At 33.3% G+C, this 20,478-nt stretch overlaps 1 protein-coding gene across 3 annotated transcripts in view; it reads right to left on the bottom strand.

The window, feature by feature from the left end:
• Window positions 1–5,284, bottom strand: part of LOC142348131 (uncharacterized) — a 73,882-nt gene extending 68,598 nt beyond the window's left edge. For 2 of the 3 annotated variants that reach the window (XM_075399324.1, XM_075399322.1), the window contains exons 1-4: window positions 5,042–5,282; window positions 3,649–3,841; window positions 1,001–1,124; window positions 128–337 (exon numbers count right to left, since the gene is read on the bottom strand). In XM_075399324.1, the coding sequence (XP_075255439.1) occupies window positions 128–337; window positions 1,001–1,124; window positions 3,649–3,811 (497 nt within the window). In that variant the 5' untranslated portion in view covers window positions 3,812–3,841; window positions 5,042–5,282. Of the gene's footprint in view, window positions 1–127; window positions 338–1,000; window positions 1,125–3,648; window positions 3,842–5,041 lie in introns of all 3 variants that reach the window. The other variant, XM_075399323.1, reaches the window with a different exon arrangement.
• Between the last annotated feature and the right edge of the window lie 15,194 nt (window positions 5,285–20,478).

Below are 20,478 nucleotides of genomic sequence, written 5' to 3' on the forward strand. Positions count from 1 at the left end.
CCAGTTGGTGTAAATGGGTAGCACACTAGGCTTGCAAATAAGAGATGCTGGTTCGAATCCAGTATTGGTCCATTTAGTAGTTGCACCTACATAGACCCCCTAACATCTTCACAGCACAGAAACTTACTGATAGAGTTTGGTTCCCTGTTTCAAGTGATGAGAGTGACCTGAGATGTTCCTCAGACAAGTGATAGAGTTGATAGAGCCCATGAGAGACGGGGGTGTCTTGTCAACCTCTGCAATTTCACTCGCTGTCCGCATTATGTTGAGAGTGACGTCATTTAAAATGGAAGATCCAGCGTAGTCCGAGTTGGAACTACTCTCATACTTCGAAGATCTGCTCAAAATCAAACAATATTTTGGCCAATTTTTTCCAAGTACGAAAAAATGTTCAGATTAATTTATGATCCGATTATATAAGAATAATTTTAGTCAAATCAGAACTTTTGGAGTTATATAGTACTAAGCATTATTATTCTTCGGGCATGAAAAAAGAGCCAAAATCTCAATGTTCAAGTATTTAGAAAATGTTTGCATCTTTTTGGACAATAGATTGAAATATTTTCATAGGAATTGTGAAAGCAAAAGTGCTCGGATCATGAGAAGAATCCTGAAAAAAAAGAGGTAGGAACATGACCTGCTCGCCCAGCCAATTAGTTAATATGCATGTTTCTTGCAAGACCTCGAACCGAAGTTGCCTAACCTTGTAAGAGTCTTGCAAACAAGGCTAATTTGCGACAGTCAAGCGAGAAATGGCCGTCTTGAGTTAAATTTTTGTCAAAGCTGTAGCTAACTTGTCAGATCTTATGGAATTGTTATGAGTTTGCGTAAATTCTTCCAAAACTTTACAGAATATCAGTTTACGTGTAGAAGGTATTTATGCAGCCAGGACAAGACAGGATTTTCGAAAAACATTTTTTGTCCTACTACTTTTTAAAAGAATATGGGTAAAGTTAGAGGTCAAGATAAGGAGGTTTCTAAAACACGCAAGTGAGCTAACCCAGAGTAGGAAGATGATGAGGATGATGAAGGCGAGGAAATAGGAGAGTTTTTGGGCTCAACTGCTCTGTACAACAGAGTCCCTGTAGGATACATGTTCAACAGGTGCGGATCTGTCGTGAACCCTAAACAAACAACAACAACTATTACTACAAACATTCTGTATCAACGTTATCCGCGGTCGACCTTTCTTAAAGGAACCCCTTCTCAAATGCAAAATAAGGTTGATAGATGAACTCATTTTCTGGCGGAATGTTGTGCTATAAATGCTGTAATCAAAATATTCTTTCGATATGTCGGCATTTAAATACTCTAGTCGAGAATCGATGTTAATCTTGCAAGATGAATCATCATTGAAGTCTCTGCCAGACTGTTTCAAAATCATTCAAGGTGCCAATTTGACTGTGTGTATATTAGACTACTGCTTTTCTAAGTATCGTGATATTAACTGATTGATACGAGTGAACAAAGTGAAGCATTGAGAACGAGAAATCGAAAACTGTAAGTCTAATGTGCTTGATTAAAAGGCGTAAGAGAATAGTGTAGGAAGATGCATTATGGTAACAAAAAACTACGTTATAGCAAATTAAATCAAACGTCAAAAACATTAGATAAAAAGTTTTGAGTTCAGATCGGTTCTCTAGCAAAGTGTCCTTATGCAGTTAGTGTCTAACGCTTAATTGCCTACTAGCAGTTTTTTTAATAGTTTTCATAGAAGTCTGTAACGACGTCTGTGTTCATTTTTTACCAAATTTCTATAGTTCTGAAAAATGCCATATAAATTGTCTATTTTTGTACACACTGCTTTAGAACAATGCATAAATTTTCAATTAAAATCAGACTCAGCTTTATGCCGGCAATTACAGTAAATTCATCATTTTTTTATGAATGAGATGGGCTTCTTGAGCATACTAATACACTATTTCGATTGAAAAAATGGAAAAATTCGGTAAAATACGTTGCAAATCTTTTTACAGTTTGTCTGATTGTAATTTAACGTTGATACTAGGTGCTTTTAAATTTGGATGTTGAGTTTTTGCAGAAAAAAATGTTTCGTGTTTTTGCTTTGTTTGTCTGTCTTTTCTTCTTGGAGTGTTTTCAATGCTGCATCTCGTGAGCACTCTAATAAGGCATGGCATTATGCAATTCAATTAGTAGTTTGGGTGTGTAGCGATTTCTTTAAACTCAAAGATCTGTTTTTGATTGTCTCTTTATTTGGTCGATAATTAAGTAAGAATTTTAGATGAGCTCTTGTCGAAACATCAAGTGCGAAAACACATTAACGAGCCTGCTTATTGTTTTTTAATTGTCACTGGCAGTTCAAATATAATGTGCATGCATAGCTCTGTCAATTTTAAATTACAGAGTTTTATTTTGATTTCCGCTAATGTGGCCCAGGTAGAACGCGCAAAAGCAGAAACTATGTCAAGATATTTGTGAAGAGTTTGAACGTTTCGCTAAGTTGCCATTTGACCAAAAAATGATGTCATAATCTGTTTACAATCAGATTGAGCAGACTTAAATGGATTTTTAAGTTGCCAACTTTGGTTGAATTGTAACTGAAACATCCAATAAAATTTAGTTGGCTGTAAAACGAAAATTGAGCAGTTAAAGGCTGTCCAGAATTGCGCAATACTCGCAACAAAAAGTTAGAGTGAAATAATTTCCTCACTTTTCAGTCAATAAACAGATTGTTTTGCTGAAAAAGTTACATACAAACTGTCGTTTTTGGACCCAGCGTTTTCGTTGAATAAGAGTTAAGATAAAAATTAGCCGAGAGGTAAGGCGTGTGATTCACACGCCAATGATTGAGAGTTCAATCCACTGCCTCCGTGAAGCTGTCTGTGTAAGGATGAGCTCTTACTTAACCATAGCTTCAAGTTGACCATAGCCTTACCAATGTTGGCCGCAATAATTGTACCACGTGAAAGTTTCAGACGCAAAAGAAGTGGCCAAAGTTACCAAAAAAGAGCAATGCTGCTCATAAAAAGAACAGACTGAAATGTGGGGAATAATAAGAAAAAGGGCAGCTGAGAACAGGCTACAGTAGGCCTAATGCTGTTCCGCTGCGATTACGCAGGAACCAAAATTATTATTATCCGAGAAAAAAACAACTAATGGGTCACTCTAATGCATTCCATTGAAGGTGGATCTATAATAATTTAAAAATCGCAAATAAACTTTTTTAGAACTTGTTAGAAATATTATGGCGTTCTTCCGTTCAATTTTTTGACCTCCAAAACAGTATTTGGAGCTATTGTTTTTCAGGTAACGTTTGGGTTGAAATCATTTTCCGACCAGTTTCCGACTAAGGAGTGAAAATGAGATTAAAATATCTTAAAATTCCTTTTGCAAATTCTTTTGCGGTTTTTCATGCCCTAGGACAAGTCATTCTGAACTGAGCCGAGCAGAAATTAAGCTGCACTTGACTTTTTGGTAAGGCTCTGTAAATCATTGGATAGCTGGAGTTAATCGACATTGTTATTGGACAGAGCATCGTTTGTAAATTAATGTTGGAAAAGCAGGTTTCACAGAACTTTCATGCGCGCAACGGGGCCTTGATGTCAGATTTTAATCTTTACAAAAGACATTGAACGATGAAAACATCATGTTAGATATCTCAGTTTGCTTTTTTAGAAACAAACATACCTATTTCGGACACAATCCAGACATACTGGGTGACGTCAATCTTGTTCTTTCTGAGTAGCTTGAACAACTGCACTACGAGAGTGGGTTCCATGAACAGCACCACCGCATGCACATTGTAGCTGCCCAGGGAGTCCAGCATCTCCGAGAGGTCTTCCGAGTTCATACCCGATGGAGAGGCGGAGAAATGACTCACCTAAAGTTTAAAAGACATTTCGAGACCTTCCCATTACAGCTACTCCACAAAAGTAAATCCCACTTATTATGGCATAGTTACGGTTGCATGTGGCTATCTCTCGGTTTATCTCATTGCGGTGATCTAGAGAGATAATTTGAGAGAAGAGGGCAACCCCATTAGACAAAATTAATACCGTGCAAATACAATGGCTTTGTATGGGTCCATTATAGGTATAGGTGATCAAAAACTAGGATAATCCGGGTCAAACCACTTTACAAATTCCGACAGTGTGAAGTATTTCGGTATAATGGTGGACTCCAAGTTAACTGTTAAAGAACATTTAATTTATGTCTTTTGAAAACGCCCAAAGTTTTGCTGAATTCTGTATCTGATAGGAGATTATGCGAGCCCAGATAAGCTGTTGTTACTGTGTATTGCCTATGCTCAGTTTTATATAAAATATGGTGTTGGTGTCTATTCAGAGAGATGACAAAAGTAAAATAACCGCTTATAATGTTTTGGCATAACTTGATTTGATGAACTTAGGCAAAACTAATGGTAAGACAAAACCTAAAACAAAACATTTTCTCTGTGAACTTAACCAGAAATTAATGAGCCACTGCACAGACACTTTTGACTGGTTTTACTAATTGCCATTCTTTGCTTAAAGATCCTAATATTTGGTTTATCATCTAATTGTCTTGTCTGGTGGTAAGATAAGGTTCCATATTAGAAGAGGGGTGCTGCTCATAGTGAAACCTTATTGATATCATATGGACTCGTAATATTTGATACTGCATTTGCATCTGTATCAAGTATAATTTCTCTCTGTCATCATTACTGAAAAACAAAAACTTCCTGAAGCATTGACAATTGACCCTTTCTCACTGTAATTTGCCTTTCTAGGGCCAAAATTATAAAGAACCGTCAATTACTTTAAAACGCCAGTTATAACTGGGCTCAACTTTCATGACTATATCTTCTGAAAAAAATAAATATTATCAGATCTCACCCAATCAGAATTCATGGGTCTTTCTCCCCATTATGCCCCCAAGCTTAGTCGTCAAAGCGTAAAGCTGCCCCAATTACTGTTTTCTGGGGGGGGGGGGGGGTGGCTACATTGGCACCAAATTTTTTAATGCAATCTTTTGTGCGCTGTTTTGATTAATAAAACTCAATTGAATTTTGTGCCTTGACTAAATATGATTTGGGTCAGACCTGTGAAATTTGAGTGGGACTATCTTGGAGAGTTTTCTGGAGACGTTGTTGGAAGAGGAATGAGCTGGAGTTGTTTCTGTCGACGATGAGGGAGATTGAGTAGAGACCATACCTCCTCAGGAGAGTCTCCAGCAACTTGTCAGCTCCTGTGATTGAGGGGTAGATTGAGAGGTAGTACTTCGTCAGCACCTGAACATAAGATAATGACCAAAGAGGAAAATTGAGAAACTATTGCTTTTTCCCCTGTGACTTAACCCCGCCGAGACTGTTGGTTATCTTGTAAGTTCTGACAATATTGTTGCAAAAAAAGTTTATCTTGTAAGATATTAAGACGAATGTTTACCTTGTAAGATTCTGCCAGAAAATCTTGTAAAAAGATGCATCCTCTTGTAAGATTCTGTCAGGATCTTGTTAGATCTTACAAGATAACCATTCGGAGTTGTCCCGGGATGTTTTTGTTTTCATAAGCTTGTTTTAAATATAGTGAAGTACAATTTTTGCTCTGATAATAATTTTCGACAAAAAGAGGCGCAACGAGCAGTCACTTTTATAGATAATGTAATTTTAATGTAGTAATAATTAATGATAATGTAAAAATATCAACAACAAGTGGTTTGATTCTACCAAAGAAGAGTGGGTAGGACAAAAAATATGGCTCATAATATGTTGCTTGTCGTTATTTTGGTTTAGCAGAGCAAGGCTTGGGAAAACTTTTAACAAAAAAGGTCGAATAATCGATTAGCAATTTTTAAGGCAAATTTTAAGTGACTAAGTGACCAAAATTTTTTAGCTTGACTAAGTGTAAAAGCAACATAGTATTATGCATAGCAAAAATAACGAGATCAAGAAGTTGCACAAAACTGAGTGAAAACGCCTTGCAAGAACAAAAGGTGTGCTGTAGGGGTTTGTTGGTTTGAGTCGGGGGGGGGGGGGTTTGGAGGTCCTAATTTTCACATTTTCAAATGTTTTTGTTCCGACCCACTTTAGTGGTGGCGGAACAAAAAACTGTTTTTTTTGTTCAGTGAATTTTCACCGATCGATATATTCATCGTAGAGGGCTGTGAGTGGTATCATTAGAAAGACCGTCCAAAATCGAATACAAATCTAATATGTTTTGTTGGATTTCAATTTTTTCTGAGGAGTTATCGAGGTTTAAGTTTTTGTGAAGATTTATTCAAGGTTTTCGGTGTTATTGTTCCATTTTCCGTATATTTATGCAATTTTCGCAAATTTTGCTTAAATTTAGGTAAAAATTGGTAACGAAAGTTGGCAACGGTAGTGTCAGTTTCCACTTTAAAAAAGAAGAGTTGCTGAACTGTTTGATTTAATTTTTTGGCTAAAATGTTTGCTAAACTTTTCAAAATTCAGCCGTTTTTTTTTCATCAAAAATGGCATGAAATAAGCTTTCTTAGCCGCTTTCTAAAACCTGCCTGCAAAATCTCTGCTGACTCAAAAGAAGCCTAGTTTAACTTGAATTTCCTTTGAGACTGTTCTTGAATTAAAAAATTGCCGTTTTTTGCCATTTTAACCCTCTGTTGATCAATAAATGCATTCTTTATTTTTTTATATATTTACTTTTTGGTCAAAATATCCATATCCATGATACTCTAACTAGTTACGGCTTCCTACTGGGACGGCAATAACAAGACTAGAGTAGGTCTAATCATTGTTTTTATAAGTTCAAATAAAATCGGATTGTAATTGCTGCTCCGACACCGTACTATTGCAGAATTCGATGAATTTTTTTGTTCCTTTATTTGTCCCTCTTATGGTAGTCAAATGACAAATTCTGGATAAATGAAGGTCTTTGTACGGATGAAAAGGGAATCCACTTACTGTTTCCTGCGGATAGCTAAAGTTTTTCATGAATTTGAAAACAAATGTTTCTAAAAATTATATAGAAATATTGATTAATTTATTCAATATGCTGTTATTTTTTGTGTACGTGTTGCTTAGTTTCAATAATAACAGATCGTATGAGAAAAAATTTGTTTGAAGGAGGAGCAGGATTGAACATATCTGAGAGTTTTAATGCATTTCATTCATTCTTCTAACGGCTTCGATGCCGGTTTTAGCAAAATTTCAGTTTGATTTCTTTATTTTTGTTTTAATATTGTTTTTATTGTTTTTTTTGTCTCAACAATGACGGATCATAATTGTCGTTTTTTAAAAAACAAAAGAACCTATTAAATGATCTCAGTTGATAGTTTTTTGTTTCAATGACTTTGAATTAAACTGTTTTCGAAAAAAATCATTTTTTTCTGCACTTTTCCATTTTTTGCTTTCTTTTTCTACTACTTGTTACCATGTCTCATTACTCAGAGGTTACATATCTTATTATATATATATATATATATATATATATATATATATACATATATATATATATATATATATATATATATATATATTTGAAGACCGTGCAAGTATTTTTATCTTTTTTGTTACGGAATATTTTACGGTTTTACGGCTTTTTTAATCCGTCTTCTTGCAAAATTTAATAGAACTATTGTTTTTCGTCTGAATTTGTCGTTTGTTTTTGTAGACGTCCGACACATTCTGGATAATGGTAGTTCTCAAATTCTTCATGATTTGAATTATGAATGGAAAATAACCTATATAAAAGTTTCAATTGATATCTAAAGGATTTCATTAAATAAAACTAATTGGTATAGAAAAAAATATTTTTCTATACCAAAAAAAATTGGTATAGAAAAAAATATAAGTATAGAAAAAAAATATAGAAAAAAAATGTTTGTCTTGTTTTTACCCATTCTCATTAGCATCTGGTTCCATGTTTCGCTAGTGATGTAAAATTTTATTTGTTTAGTTTAGGTTTTGTTTGACTCTATTTGACTTTCTTAGTAAGAATTTTTTTTAAAAAAAGATGAAATTGAGTTTGGATGTATATTTTTAGTTGCTGTTATTTGATTTTTTGTTCGTCCTGTCTCGCAGTCTTGATAATAGCAGTTCTCATCGGCCCACTAATGTGGCATTAATTACCTTTCTAAGTGATTCGACTTGGATGCAATTTCTATTCATACGCCAATTATTATTGAACAATATTTGAATTTTGAAAAATTTTCTTTCTCTTCCTCATTTGGTAGACAATTGGGTCGGAACATCATGTGCGAACGCACATTACCAAGCCTTCTTTATATGTTGAAAAATTTACTCCTCAAGTGCTTTCAATTGGCATTGCACTTATCTTCCAGAATTGCACAAAAATGAGAGCTTCACTAGAAAACTGCCTGGCATATTAGAAAAAGACCTCAATAAAGAGTTTGTGAAACAATCAGCTGCGCGTAAAAATCAAGTTCTGTTTGAACGAAATTAATTCTTTAACACTAAAAAAACTGGCTGAAAATTTAAAAATGAGTTTGTTACAAAAAATGGGAGAGATTTAGGATAGGCCAATTCTTTTGTGTTCGGGGAATTAATACACCAAAAAAACAGGAAACTAGCTTTGAAAGCTTTCAATATAGCTAATTTTTTTTCAATTGACTTTCTAATGAGCTTTACGACCCTGTAATCATCTCACAATTAGATAATTATTCGACATTATAATGCTGCATTGTTAGCATGTAGACATATTTGTCTAGAAGGTCTGTCTAGACAATTGCATAAATCTAAATGACTTCCGCTAAAGAAAGTAAGGAAGATAATAAGATTGAAGTTAGGGATATTTTACATCAATATTCCCAAAGTTCTATCGAAAAATTCTCAGTTTCAACGTTTCACAAACTTAAGTTATGAAAGTAGTGACTCAACAATCGTTACGCATGAGCTACCAAATTATGAGTCAAAATGCCCAAAATATCAGGAACCTAATTGTCCCATCAACGCTTCAATGATGGGCTTTTATTGAATCAAAGTTGGTCAGTTTTATAGAAATTTAGGCGTTCTGGAAATCCACGGTTGTTGCAGACACGAGTATTTATTAAACCTGTATTCACTTCAGCCACATGAGCAGCCAACCGATATATATCTGGTGCATATAACTTTCAATGCAATTTTTTATAAAGTTCATATGCAATATTTTGACGCTAATTAAATTTTTGACGCTATGATGATGATAGTACAGGGTGGAGTAGTGATTTTGGTGTTTTTGTTGCTTCAAGTAAAATTGGTAAAATTGTAATTTTTTTTGAAGAACTGTTTTGGCGTTCAGAAATGGTGCAATGAAAGATTACTTTGTTCTCATTCCTTATTGAAACATTTTCAAAGAGTAAACTGACAGTCGTAAACAGATGAGGATACGTGAGAAAGAAAGTTTTTAGCTGCGTTTTTTTTTCGATTGTTTGTGATGCGTTTTTTTTTCAGCTCCGTAATATATACTGATTTTCATTGCGGGGCTTTCCACATTCGCATATTGTGCAACATTTTTTGCAACTCGTATTCTATTTACTCTCATAAAGGCCCAATTTATCCGCTTTATGATAGCATTTGTTTTGCACTTTTTTGCCATTTATGAATATATTTTGGCACTTTCTCAATTTGAAATTCTATTAAGTGGTAGTATAAAAGGGGGAAAAAGAGACAGAGTTCAAACAATCTTCAAAATTCGCTTTCATCTTCAATAGAATAGAGCACAACAAACACTCTGGCTTTCTTGTGTAGATTTCCTCTCTCTGTTCCGGCTTTGTTGCCACAGCTCATACGTCATTAGCAGTCACAAGTCGATATTTCTATTACCCTTTTTATGGAGTGTCGGGCTTCTTTATTGATAGATGCGGGCTAAGGATGTGTGGGATGGGCATATGGGGGAGTGAAGGGGGGTGGGGGTGTTTAATATATTTTTGTTCAGTTTAACTTGGGGTTCTGGTCGAGGAGTCAGCGCATTCGGTCTCGATTAAAAATGTGCTTCTTTTTAACAAAAATTTTCTGCAAATATTTTGAACTGCTCAATCACCTACCTAGCCAATAATTTTCAAAAATTCCTGGTTCTTTTTTAGTTTCGGTCTTTAAAATTAACGAAAAATTTCTTATTAATTGTGTTATTTTTATTGTCAAATTAGTATAGTAAGTCTAGACAATTATCATAATGTGATTGTCCTTTCACAAAACAAATAAAAATGTATCTGTCTATAAAACCTTCAAATACAAACTTGATGAAGCCAGCGCATAAAACACAAAAAAATGGATCCGAAACAAGTTTCGATGAAAATGAAGTTTCACTGAAATAGTGATTTCGGAAACAATGAATAAAAAATTGATGAGATCAAGAGAGTGAATTGAAAATGAGAACTTATCAAAAGAAAATAGAGCAGTCTAAGAATAGATTAAACGATGAGAACAACTTGATTAATAGTGACAGGCATCAATGAAAAATTCATGTTTTATATAACAAACCCAACCCAATTCTGCTTTATTTATATTAAAAATTGGACAAAAATGAAATTTGTTTTAAATAAATGATTTTAAATTTGTATTGTCGATAAAGATTTTGCTTGGAAGTATCAAAATGAACCTGAAAACAACTTAAGGCAAGCATGCAACGTTGCTCTCAGTCTCAAAATAATGAGTGCTGCAAACCGTTCAATTCTGTTTGCGAAGTGTTCTTTTTGTTCTTAGAAGACATATACGTTTCCTAAAAGTATTCGTCAGAATCGTAAAAATATTCTTACTCAGAAGAGAACAATTCAAATCAAGACTTTTCAAAATTCGGTGTTTTTTTAGGATCCAAAATAAATGTAATTCTTGGCGTTCAAAAGGAAGGCACAATTGAGAATATCAATACTTCAATCAATAGATTATTGTTTTAGCGTCATGGACACCATCGTCAAGGTGAATTCAAGAGAACACTTCAAATCATTGACAGGTTGCGAGTTGTTAAATATGGGTCGCATATTATTTTTTTGATGTTGAAGAGAGACACAGTTGAATGTATCTTTCGTTTTTAGTGCATTGCTTATTGCTTTAAATGCTTCGACACAGGAGGTTTTTACATATTTCTAAGAGTTTTCATTATTTGAAATTATTTGTTTCCAAAAAATATAAACGTTTTTTTTAACGTTGCCTTTTCCTGTTTTTTGTCTACTTGTTACCAACTTTCATTAAAGACTAGTCCCATGTTTTATTTACTCAAGTAAAGTTGAATTTGTTTAAATTAGGTTCTATTTGACGCTATTTTGACTTTGTTATTAAGTTTTTTATTTTATTTTGGAAGCAACTTTTTTTTACTTTTTTTATTCATACACCAATGATTTTTGAACAATAAATGAATTTTTGAAAGTTTTACATCTTTTTTTTCAATTCGTAGTGAATTATGCCAGAATGTGGGTAAACCCGGTCGGAACCTCATATGGGGGCGCACATTAACGAGCCTCTTTGTTGCGTTAAAATTTTTAAGTCTTTTTAAGAGCATAACGATCTGACATAACGACTTCGAAGTTACTTCTCAGGAATGTACTCATCAAAAAGAAACATTTTTTGAAACCTTGCTTGCGTTACATTTTTCAATTTTTCCGCTGTCTTCTTGTTTTCCGCTGGTTTCTTTTTATTTTTGTTTTATATACACTTTCTGGGTTGACCACCATAGACCCTTCTTAGATACCATATCCAAGACATATATGGGTGTATGGCTTCTTGGATACCACATGCTATATCAAAGACCATATATGGTTTCTTAGAAACCATATCAAAGACCATATTTGGTTTCGTAGCAACCATATCAAAGACCATGTATGGTTTCTTGGATACCATATCTAAGACCATACATGATTTGTTCATACTATATCATCAATGATGATCAAACCGAAGCTGAGGTGTCGGGCGTCAATGGTTTCTTAGAAACCATATCCAAGACCAATTATTGTTTTTGGCTACCATAGCAAGATCATACACGAAATCAATGCGCTTCGTCTATGGAACCATATATGGTCTTGGATATGGTTTCTAAGAAGAGCCAACCCGGGTTAAGGAGATTATTTTTAGACTGATGAGTTCTAAGCTTTGCTATCTCTTTAGAAAATTCTGCGATTTGAATTTGATTTTTGAGGAAAAAATTTGAGATTTGTTATTTTTTCTAACAATAAAATAAAAAGGCAATTATTGTTTCATTTTTTGTGATGCAGTTGAAAGATGGTCCGAACTTAATGCTTACCGATGTTTTGTCATATCGAAAAACGTTTTTTAAACCAATGAATAATTGTTAATATTGACGATTTTGTAATTTTTTTCTGTAAATTCATATTGCGTTCATTCATATTAAACAATCCCATATTCAGCTCCCATATCTCCATAATTCGGATGGGCTGGTCACATTTTGAATCGCTATAGTTTATGCCGATTGGAGTTTAAATACTGCAGAGTTGTTCAATAACTTCCCTAATTTCTAATTTTCTAATCTAGATACAACTGAAAATAAATCACTCAGAAATGGACACAGAAAACGGAAGCGAGCATTGCATATACACCTAAAATGTAGTCCGTGTGTCTTTTTGTATCTAGCTTGGAGCTTTCAATAACGACTTAAGCTATATTGAGAAAGTCTGGGACGTTATTACGTAAGTATGGAGAATAGAGAGATTTAAATGTGACTGAAAAGGTGTAATCCATGTTAAACCAAGATCGCCTTTTCATTTTATTAGGGATTAGCCGACCAGCCCGATCGAATATTGGAAATGTGATTAAATTGTAGACCACGCAAAAGCAAATATGTTTTCACAGACCACAAAGACGCTTCCGGGTTAGTTGAGGTTGCAATTGAGAATGTATCTGTGTTGTCGTAATGAGCAAAACAAAGTCTATTCAGTCATATTTAATCCCAAAAAGTCCACTCTTGCTAAGAACAACCAGGTGAAAACTTGCAATTTAGCGTTGAGACGACGTTGAGTTCGAAAATGTCAACAAAATGGCTCGTAAATTTGTTTGGCTGTGTTGGAACAGATATTTCCGAGCCGGCTAATCTAATAATTCATTTAATCTGTATTGTTTGACAGTTAAAAGATTCCGCGTTGAAAGACGCTGGTTAAAATATCTATTTTTATTATTGTTTATGAGAAAACAAAACGAAGAAAGCTGTACAAGACAGTACTATAAACAGTGTTGCGTCTGAAATAGCTCTCAGAACCAATAAATCATCTCGCTTTTAGAGACTGATAATAGGGCATTCAATGTAATATTCAGAAGTGTCTCAAAATTTTTTCCTCAGTATGTTGCAAAAGTTCCATTAGCTATTTTTGAGACAGTTTTGACCTTTCGTCGACTACAGCGACAGCACTTCGTCACATATTCTCATTTAACACCATTGCTATTCACAATTGAAGAGGTATAAGTTAATCAAGAAAAAATGTGACAGAAAGTTTCTTCAGAACTTCTTCACTTTTACTGGTGACAATTTCGCGTAAACTTCCTCAAGCAAATGTGACATTCGCAACGCGTTGCTCTTTTTCACATAACTTTTCACAGAGTAACATGACCATTATGATGGACGAAAAGCTTAATATTTTTTCAATATAAATATCAACTTTCATTTTATACATACTCATACATTCATAATATACATATTGTGATATTTTAAACAGCGAAAACTTAATTTAATTTGATAAACCTGATAATACCGAACATCATGCCATTTCCTATATACACTGCCATAGAAATCTTTCAAGACATTGTGGCAATGATATGTAACATATTCATAATCTGCTACCAAAAATCAATTGTTCTAAGTAATTTTTGGGGAAAAACGACTCTAAGATTAATATTCGGAAATTTATTGCACAGGAGGAATAAAAACTTAGACACGAACTGTTTTTTTTAAATTAATTGCTCCAAGTTAATTTAAAAATATATGAATAGCAGATTGATGCTTTTGCAGGCATTGAACTTTCTGAGGAAAGAAACAAAGAAAACAAGCCGAAAAAGCCCATTATTATTCATAACCTGCTTCATTTACAGTTGTTTTTGGAAGCAGTTGTCCTACATGCCATGTACTGATTGTAACTGATACTTTGACCAGAATAAATTAATCAGAAGTTTATTTTGGTAGTTCTTTATTTCAATGTAATTGCTCAATTTTGAACAGTGCATTGTTTATCAGTGGATACAAATTTCATTTGTTAATTAATAAAGAGTGAAAAAATTTTAATTTATCCAGAACTTAGGATGGTTCAAAACAACAAAGAAAAAATTTTGATAAAATTTGGCATGAGAACTTGAACTGGTAATCCCAGCAAATAATAAAAAAAATGTCTCAAGAACAAAAGCTTGTCGAAAAAATTGAGAAGGTTTTTGTGTATCAGTGTATCATAATCTATTAAATCATTTTGTTAAAGTTATGGCCTTCTTCACAAGCAATACACAAGGAATCAGTGAAAAGCACGACACCTTGTAATACAAATTCGAAAAAAAAACAAATGAAATAGGGTACCAGTCCTCCTAATTTTCATTTTCTGATCATAAAAATTATCAGTTAAAGAGATTTATGGATTGCAGTAAAAAGTAGACATACAAAAATCAAATTCGCTGAACGCAAAGTAAGCCGAAGTAAAAGCAAGCCGACTTAAACGCCAGCCGAAAGTAATAAAATAGTTATTTTTTCTAAAAAATAATAAACAATACAATTTCAACCGTTACAATCAAGACTGTGCATCGTATTATAACGTATAATTAATTCCAATTCACCAAGGAAACGAAAATAAGTTATTTTTTGAAATCTGAGGGTTACGGGCCTCACTGGACTGCTGTCCATGGCCATGCCTCTCAACCGCTTTGGGAAGTGATCAGGAAACAGCGGGCCGGTTATTGGAGCGGAAGCGCGCCCAGCAGCTCACCAGGGGCAGCTTACAATACAGGTATCCCAAACCTTTTCTGCTTACTTGACCTCATTTTCCAAATTCGGCTTGCTTGCCTATCGTCTTGCTCTACCGCTACCATCAAATTTACAGACGCCATCAGTTTCCGGCTTAATTATTTCCAAAGATGTATTAAAAACTGAATGAGGCATTGTCCCAATCAACTTCTGCATTGTAAACAAAATACTTCTATTTGAAACAGCTATTAATTCCATTTACGATAGAGTCTGGAAACCTAAATCCCTGTTTTAGCCTTAGAGCAACTAGATACGCTTCCAAGATTCGACAAGAGATTCAAAGTTAGCAACAAGAGTTTTCCATCTTCCAAATAACAAAAAACGAGCCCAAACTACGCTAGGATTACGTAAAAAACCATTAATTATAAATTTCTGCTTTGGGTACCACAAATTTTGCATTTTTTGTCTTAACAATAAACCCCTAAATTCGGAGATACAGTAGTTGCTGTCACTATGGTCTTTAGTTGTTTTTTGTTCACATAGAATAGATCTGAAGAACAATTTGTCATAACAACGGTTCTGAAAAGCTAATATAATTGTTTAAACCTAAAATTGCTGTAACCACTGCAAACAATCATTGAATGACTCATTTTTGAACTATTTTCATCAATTACAATTCCAAAATTTGGAGTGTTTGCTAATGTTTCATTTGAAATACAATTTGGAAAGCACTAGATTTTTGGAAACTAGTATGTTAATCTCATTGTATATATTACAGAGTAACTGGAGAAATTTCCAATCATACATATCAAATGTAATTGAATACCTTTTATTTTCACAGTGAGCTATTCAGGCAGACAGATATTGATAATCAGAATTATTGAACAATTAACAAGGAGGATTGGTAATTTTCGTTCGAACAAAAAATCTTGACCCTGCTCAGCCACATTTTCGGCATAAATGTCTATCATAAGAGGAACAAATATAAAACCCGGGACAATTCAAGTATTTTTCAAAAAAAGTATATGAACAAAAAGATCGCCACCAACGCAAATTACTCAGTGGAGTACAAAATGCCTCATTAGATTGCTGAGATCAACCACTATAGAAAAAGCAAGTCAAGACGAAGTACAAAATCAAAAAGCAATAACAACAGTTATTAATTACATCCAAAACTTAATGTCCATTAAAAAAACAACTTATTATTAAGGTCAAAATAGCGTCATATAATACTGAAACTGAAATTTAAGAAATTAATTTGTACTTCATTAGAAAGTTTATGGGAACACTACATAATATAGCTCGGTAACAGTTAGACAAAAGAACAAAAACAGCAAAGTTAAAAAATTGGATTACAATTTTAAGAACAATTAATTTCGAAGTATTGAAAACCAACAGATATTGACTAAAGAGATTTATGGATTGCAGTAAAAAGTAGACATACAAAAATCAAATTCGCTGAACGCAAAGTAAGCCGAAGTAAAAGCAAGCCGACTTAAACGCCAGCCGAAAGTAATAAAATAGTTATTTTTTCTAAAAAATAATAAACAATACAATTTCAACCGTTACAATCAAGACTGTGCATCGTATTATAACGTATAATTAATTCCAATTCACCAAGGAAACGAAAATAAGTTATTTTTTGAAATCTGAGGGTTACGGGCCTCAATGGACTGCTGGACTGGGTTACGGGCCTCACTGGACTGCTGGTCTTTAGTTGTTTTTTGTTCACATAGAATAGATCTGAAGAACAATTTGTCATAACAACGGTTCTGAAAAGCTAATATAATTGTTTAAACCTAAAATTGCTGTAACCACTGCAAACAATCATTGAATGACTCATTTTTGAACTATTTTCATCAATTACAATTCCAAAATTTGGAGTGTTTGCTAATGTTTCATTTGAAATACAATTTGGAAAGCACTAGATTTTTGGAAACTAGTATGTTAATCTCATTGTATATATTACAGAGTAACTGGAGAAATTTCCAATCATACATATCAAATGTAATTGAATACCTTTTATTTTCACAGTGAGCTATTCAGGCAGACAGATATTGATAATCAGAATTATTGAACAATTAACAAGGAGGATTGGTAATTTTCGTTCGAACAAAAAATCTTGACACTGCTTAGCCACATTTTCGGCATAAATGTCTATCATAAGAGGAACAAATATAAAACCCGGGACAATTCAAGTATTTTTCAGAAAAAGTATATGAACAAAAAGATCGCCACCAACGCAAATTACTCAGTGGAGTACAAAATGCCTCATTAGATTGCTGAGATCAACCACTATAGAAAAAGCAAGTCAAGACGAAGTACAAAATCAAAAAGCAATAACAACAGTTATTAATTACATCCAAAACTTAATGTCCATTAAAAAAAACAACTTATTATTAAGGTCAAAATAGCGTCATATAATACTGAAACTGAAATTTAAGAAATTAATTTGTACTTCATTAGAAAGTTTATGGGAACACTACATAATATAGCTCGGTAACAGTTAGACAAAAGAACAAAAACAGCAAAGTTAAAAAATTGGATTACAATTTTAAGAACAATTAATTTCGAAGTATTGAAAACCAACAGATATTGACTGAAAACATCCAACAAGTTTATGATCACTTACGTTTCTATAGGAAGGCGTTAAGACTTGTCAATATTCAATTTTAATGCGGTTACAAAAAGAACAACAAATAGAGACAACAAACAAAAAATCAACTAAAACTTGGGAGAAAACGCTGTCGAAGCCGTAAAGCCATATTTTGCCCCTCAAAATATGTTCAACTGAGTTTTCATTTAATGTCAATAGAGAGGTATGCGACGTATCTTTATTGCCATTAAGTTAAAAAAAAACAAAAAAGAGAAAAGTGAAAAAAATAAGTAATAAATTTGTATTTTTTTCGAAAACAATTATTTTCAAACTAATGAAATCCAATAGGTGCAAAAAGACAGTAGCTACAATCAGATAGTTTCGTTATTTTGTTAAAAAAAACGTTTGAGAACTGTAAATAATCAGTATACAAGTTACCACTACAGAAAGAACGTCAATTGTAGACAAAAATCAAAAACTAATTTACTTTTTTTTCGCGAAAAACCCGTGTCGAAGCCAGTACATTCATAACGAATTCATTAAACACATTAAAATTTGTACGTCTTGGCCTTCCTCTGACAACAATAACGTCATACGTGACCAGTAATTAACAAGACTAGGTAAAAAATAGACAAAAAAGAACAAACGCGAAATTAAAAATTGTTTTTTTTTGTGAAACAATTGTTTTCAATGTCATGAAGCTTTCTGTCTACTAAAATCAGAAAACAAGCTCAAATATTCATCCAAAAAATGAGACCTGTCTATCTCCAGCAAAATACATACGACTAAAAACACAAAGCAAAAACGACAGCTCAAGAAAAATTCAATTGAATTCCTCGAGAACGGGTTGTTGAAGTTGTTAAAACCATGAACTATGCTTTTAAAGACTCTTGTATCATTAATTGTGCCCTGTTTTAGTTTCCAATAAAGTAATTTTTGAACCGTCAATAATGTGAGAAAACGAGAAAAAAGCGCGAAAAATGGGAAAGTCCTAAAATTAAAAAAAGTGAAATCTTGTAGTATCAAAGCTAGAAAACCATATCTTAGCGCGTAAAACCGCAAAACAGATTATTTTATAGTTCAGTAGAACAAATGGGAACTAAAAGCATTCTTTCTTTGCTGGCACTAAACTACAAGCTGACCAAATTGAGAGAACAATAGTGGCAAATTTAAGTTAGCCATTGGTTATTTCAAAATGAGACAATTTTAAAAGTCAAAACGAGCATTATGTTTCGAGTAAAGAAACTACATACATTATATTGGAACCTATTAGCAGGCCATTTGGAGCTATCAATAGCGAGCTTTGATTTGAATCGTTCTTTCTTTAATTAACACAAAATATATCATTTTTTTAATAGAAGACTGATTGATAACAACCCGAAATAATTTTGGATTGTAACAGTCCACGATTAGACGAAAACCAGCCTTGCTATTGCCTTTCATCCGTTCAGACCACTCAATTCTTTTAAATTTTATAGATCTAGATAATTTGTTAAAAAATTGATAAAAAACGGCAAAATTTTAATTCGAGACCACTCTCAGTCGAAGTGGAAGTAGAAAGAGTTCCTTTTGTTGTTAGTAAAAAAAATATTGTGTTAGTTGTTTTTGGGTGTGTGATCCAGGCAAAACTTATCAAAGTGGACTAAAAAAGCTTCTTTCTGGTAATTTTTTTAATGAAAAAGGCTGAAATTTGAAATATTTAGCCAAAATTTTAGCCAAAAAAAAAGTCAAATTGGTCAACAAAACTTTTTGTCTTTAAAAATAAAACCAAAAGTACTATTGTTAACAAGTTTTACATATTTTAGCAGAATTGACTAATTTTTGGACAAAAATTCCGGAAAATGTGAATAGAGATAATGCAAATCGGTCCAATTTTCACAAAAATTGAAACCACGATAACTCGCTCTAGAAAACGAAAATAAAAACAATTATTCTATTTTCTACGTTGGACGGGTATTTAATGCAAAAAAACCCATTTGAGTAAATAGTCCCCCCCCCTCAAAAGGGGTCGGAACAATAAATCTGATTTCATCCAGAAAGACCGAGAAAATGAGTTTTTTTTTGCAAAATTTTAAAAAAATGCTAATTTAGCTAGAGCCTGCTGTAAGCTGGCTGATTAATTGCAAATTAGGTCAAAAGTTTGGAGCCCATTTTAAAAAGCTACTTTAATACGTCCTAATTTGAATAAAAATGAAAAATTTTCCACTGAGGCCAGAAAAAAACTTGAATTTGTGCTTGCATCTATAAGAAGAGCGTTAATTTATATAGTTGAGATGCTAAAATAGTTTTCAAATCTCATTTTCTGCATATGCTATCTTAAGACTCACAGACGACACGCAGTGGTAGTATAATTTCACAGTTAGATCCGCGGTTTCTAAATGGTTTGTACTTTTGCATGTTGGACATTTCATGGCGCATATTTTCGAGATTACTTTAAATACCAAACAAGCACAAACCACATAGATAACAGTTCTGCACTGGTTTGTTTGTACACACAATCTGGGACCTTCTTCCGTGGCTTTGAAGGCACTGTAGAAAAATATAAAAGACAGAAAATTGGCTCTGCAGTTGTATGTATTTAAAAACAAATTCACGTTGCTTGGCATTTTGTTTCCAGTGTTAACAGAAATCGAACGATGAGATAATAATCAGTATTGCTTTTTAAAAAATGATTTGTTAGAGTGAAATGACACTCTACATTTTGACAAATCCACGTTAAAAACAAAGCTGGATGGTCCAATTAAGGCCACTTGAAAAAGTGTATGGAGCATAATCATCAGTTTGTAACAACTCAAACATGCAATTGAACGTCTTAATGACATTTTATAGAGATGATTAGATAGTACTGCAGTAAAAAAAACAGCAAGGTGGATTTTTGTCGAAAAATTATTTTAAAAAGTTATTTGAAATAATTACTATTAAAGACTATTTCTGAATCAACTTGATTTCAAAACATGTCTCCAGACTGCAATGGGTTCGCTAGAAAGCTATCTCTGGATCCAAAAAAGTTTATTTAATATATTCTAACAGAAACTTGTGGTGATATATTTGAAAAAAAAGACAACTGGGGAGAATTTTCGATTTCAG

Source organism: Convolutriloba macropyga, chromosome 10 (assembly GCF_964194025.1).
Source record: "Convolutriloba macropyga chromosome 10, txConMacr16.3, whole genome shotgun sequence".
Classification (NCBI taxonomy): Eukaryota; Metazoa; Xenacoelomorpha; order Acoela; family Convolutidae; genus Convolutriloba; species Convolutriloba macropyga.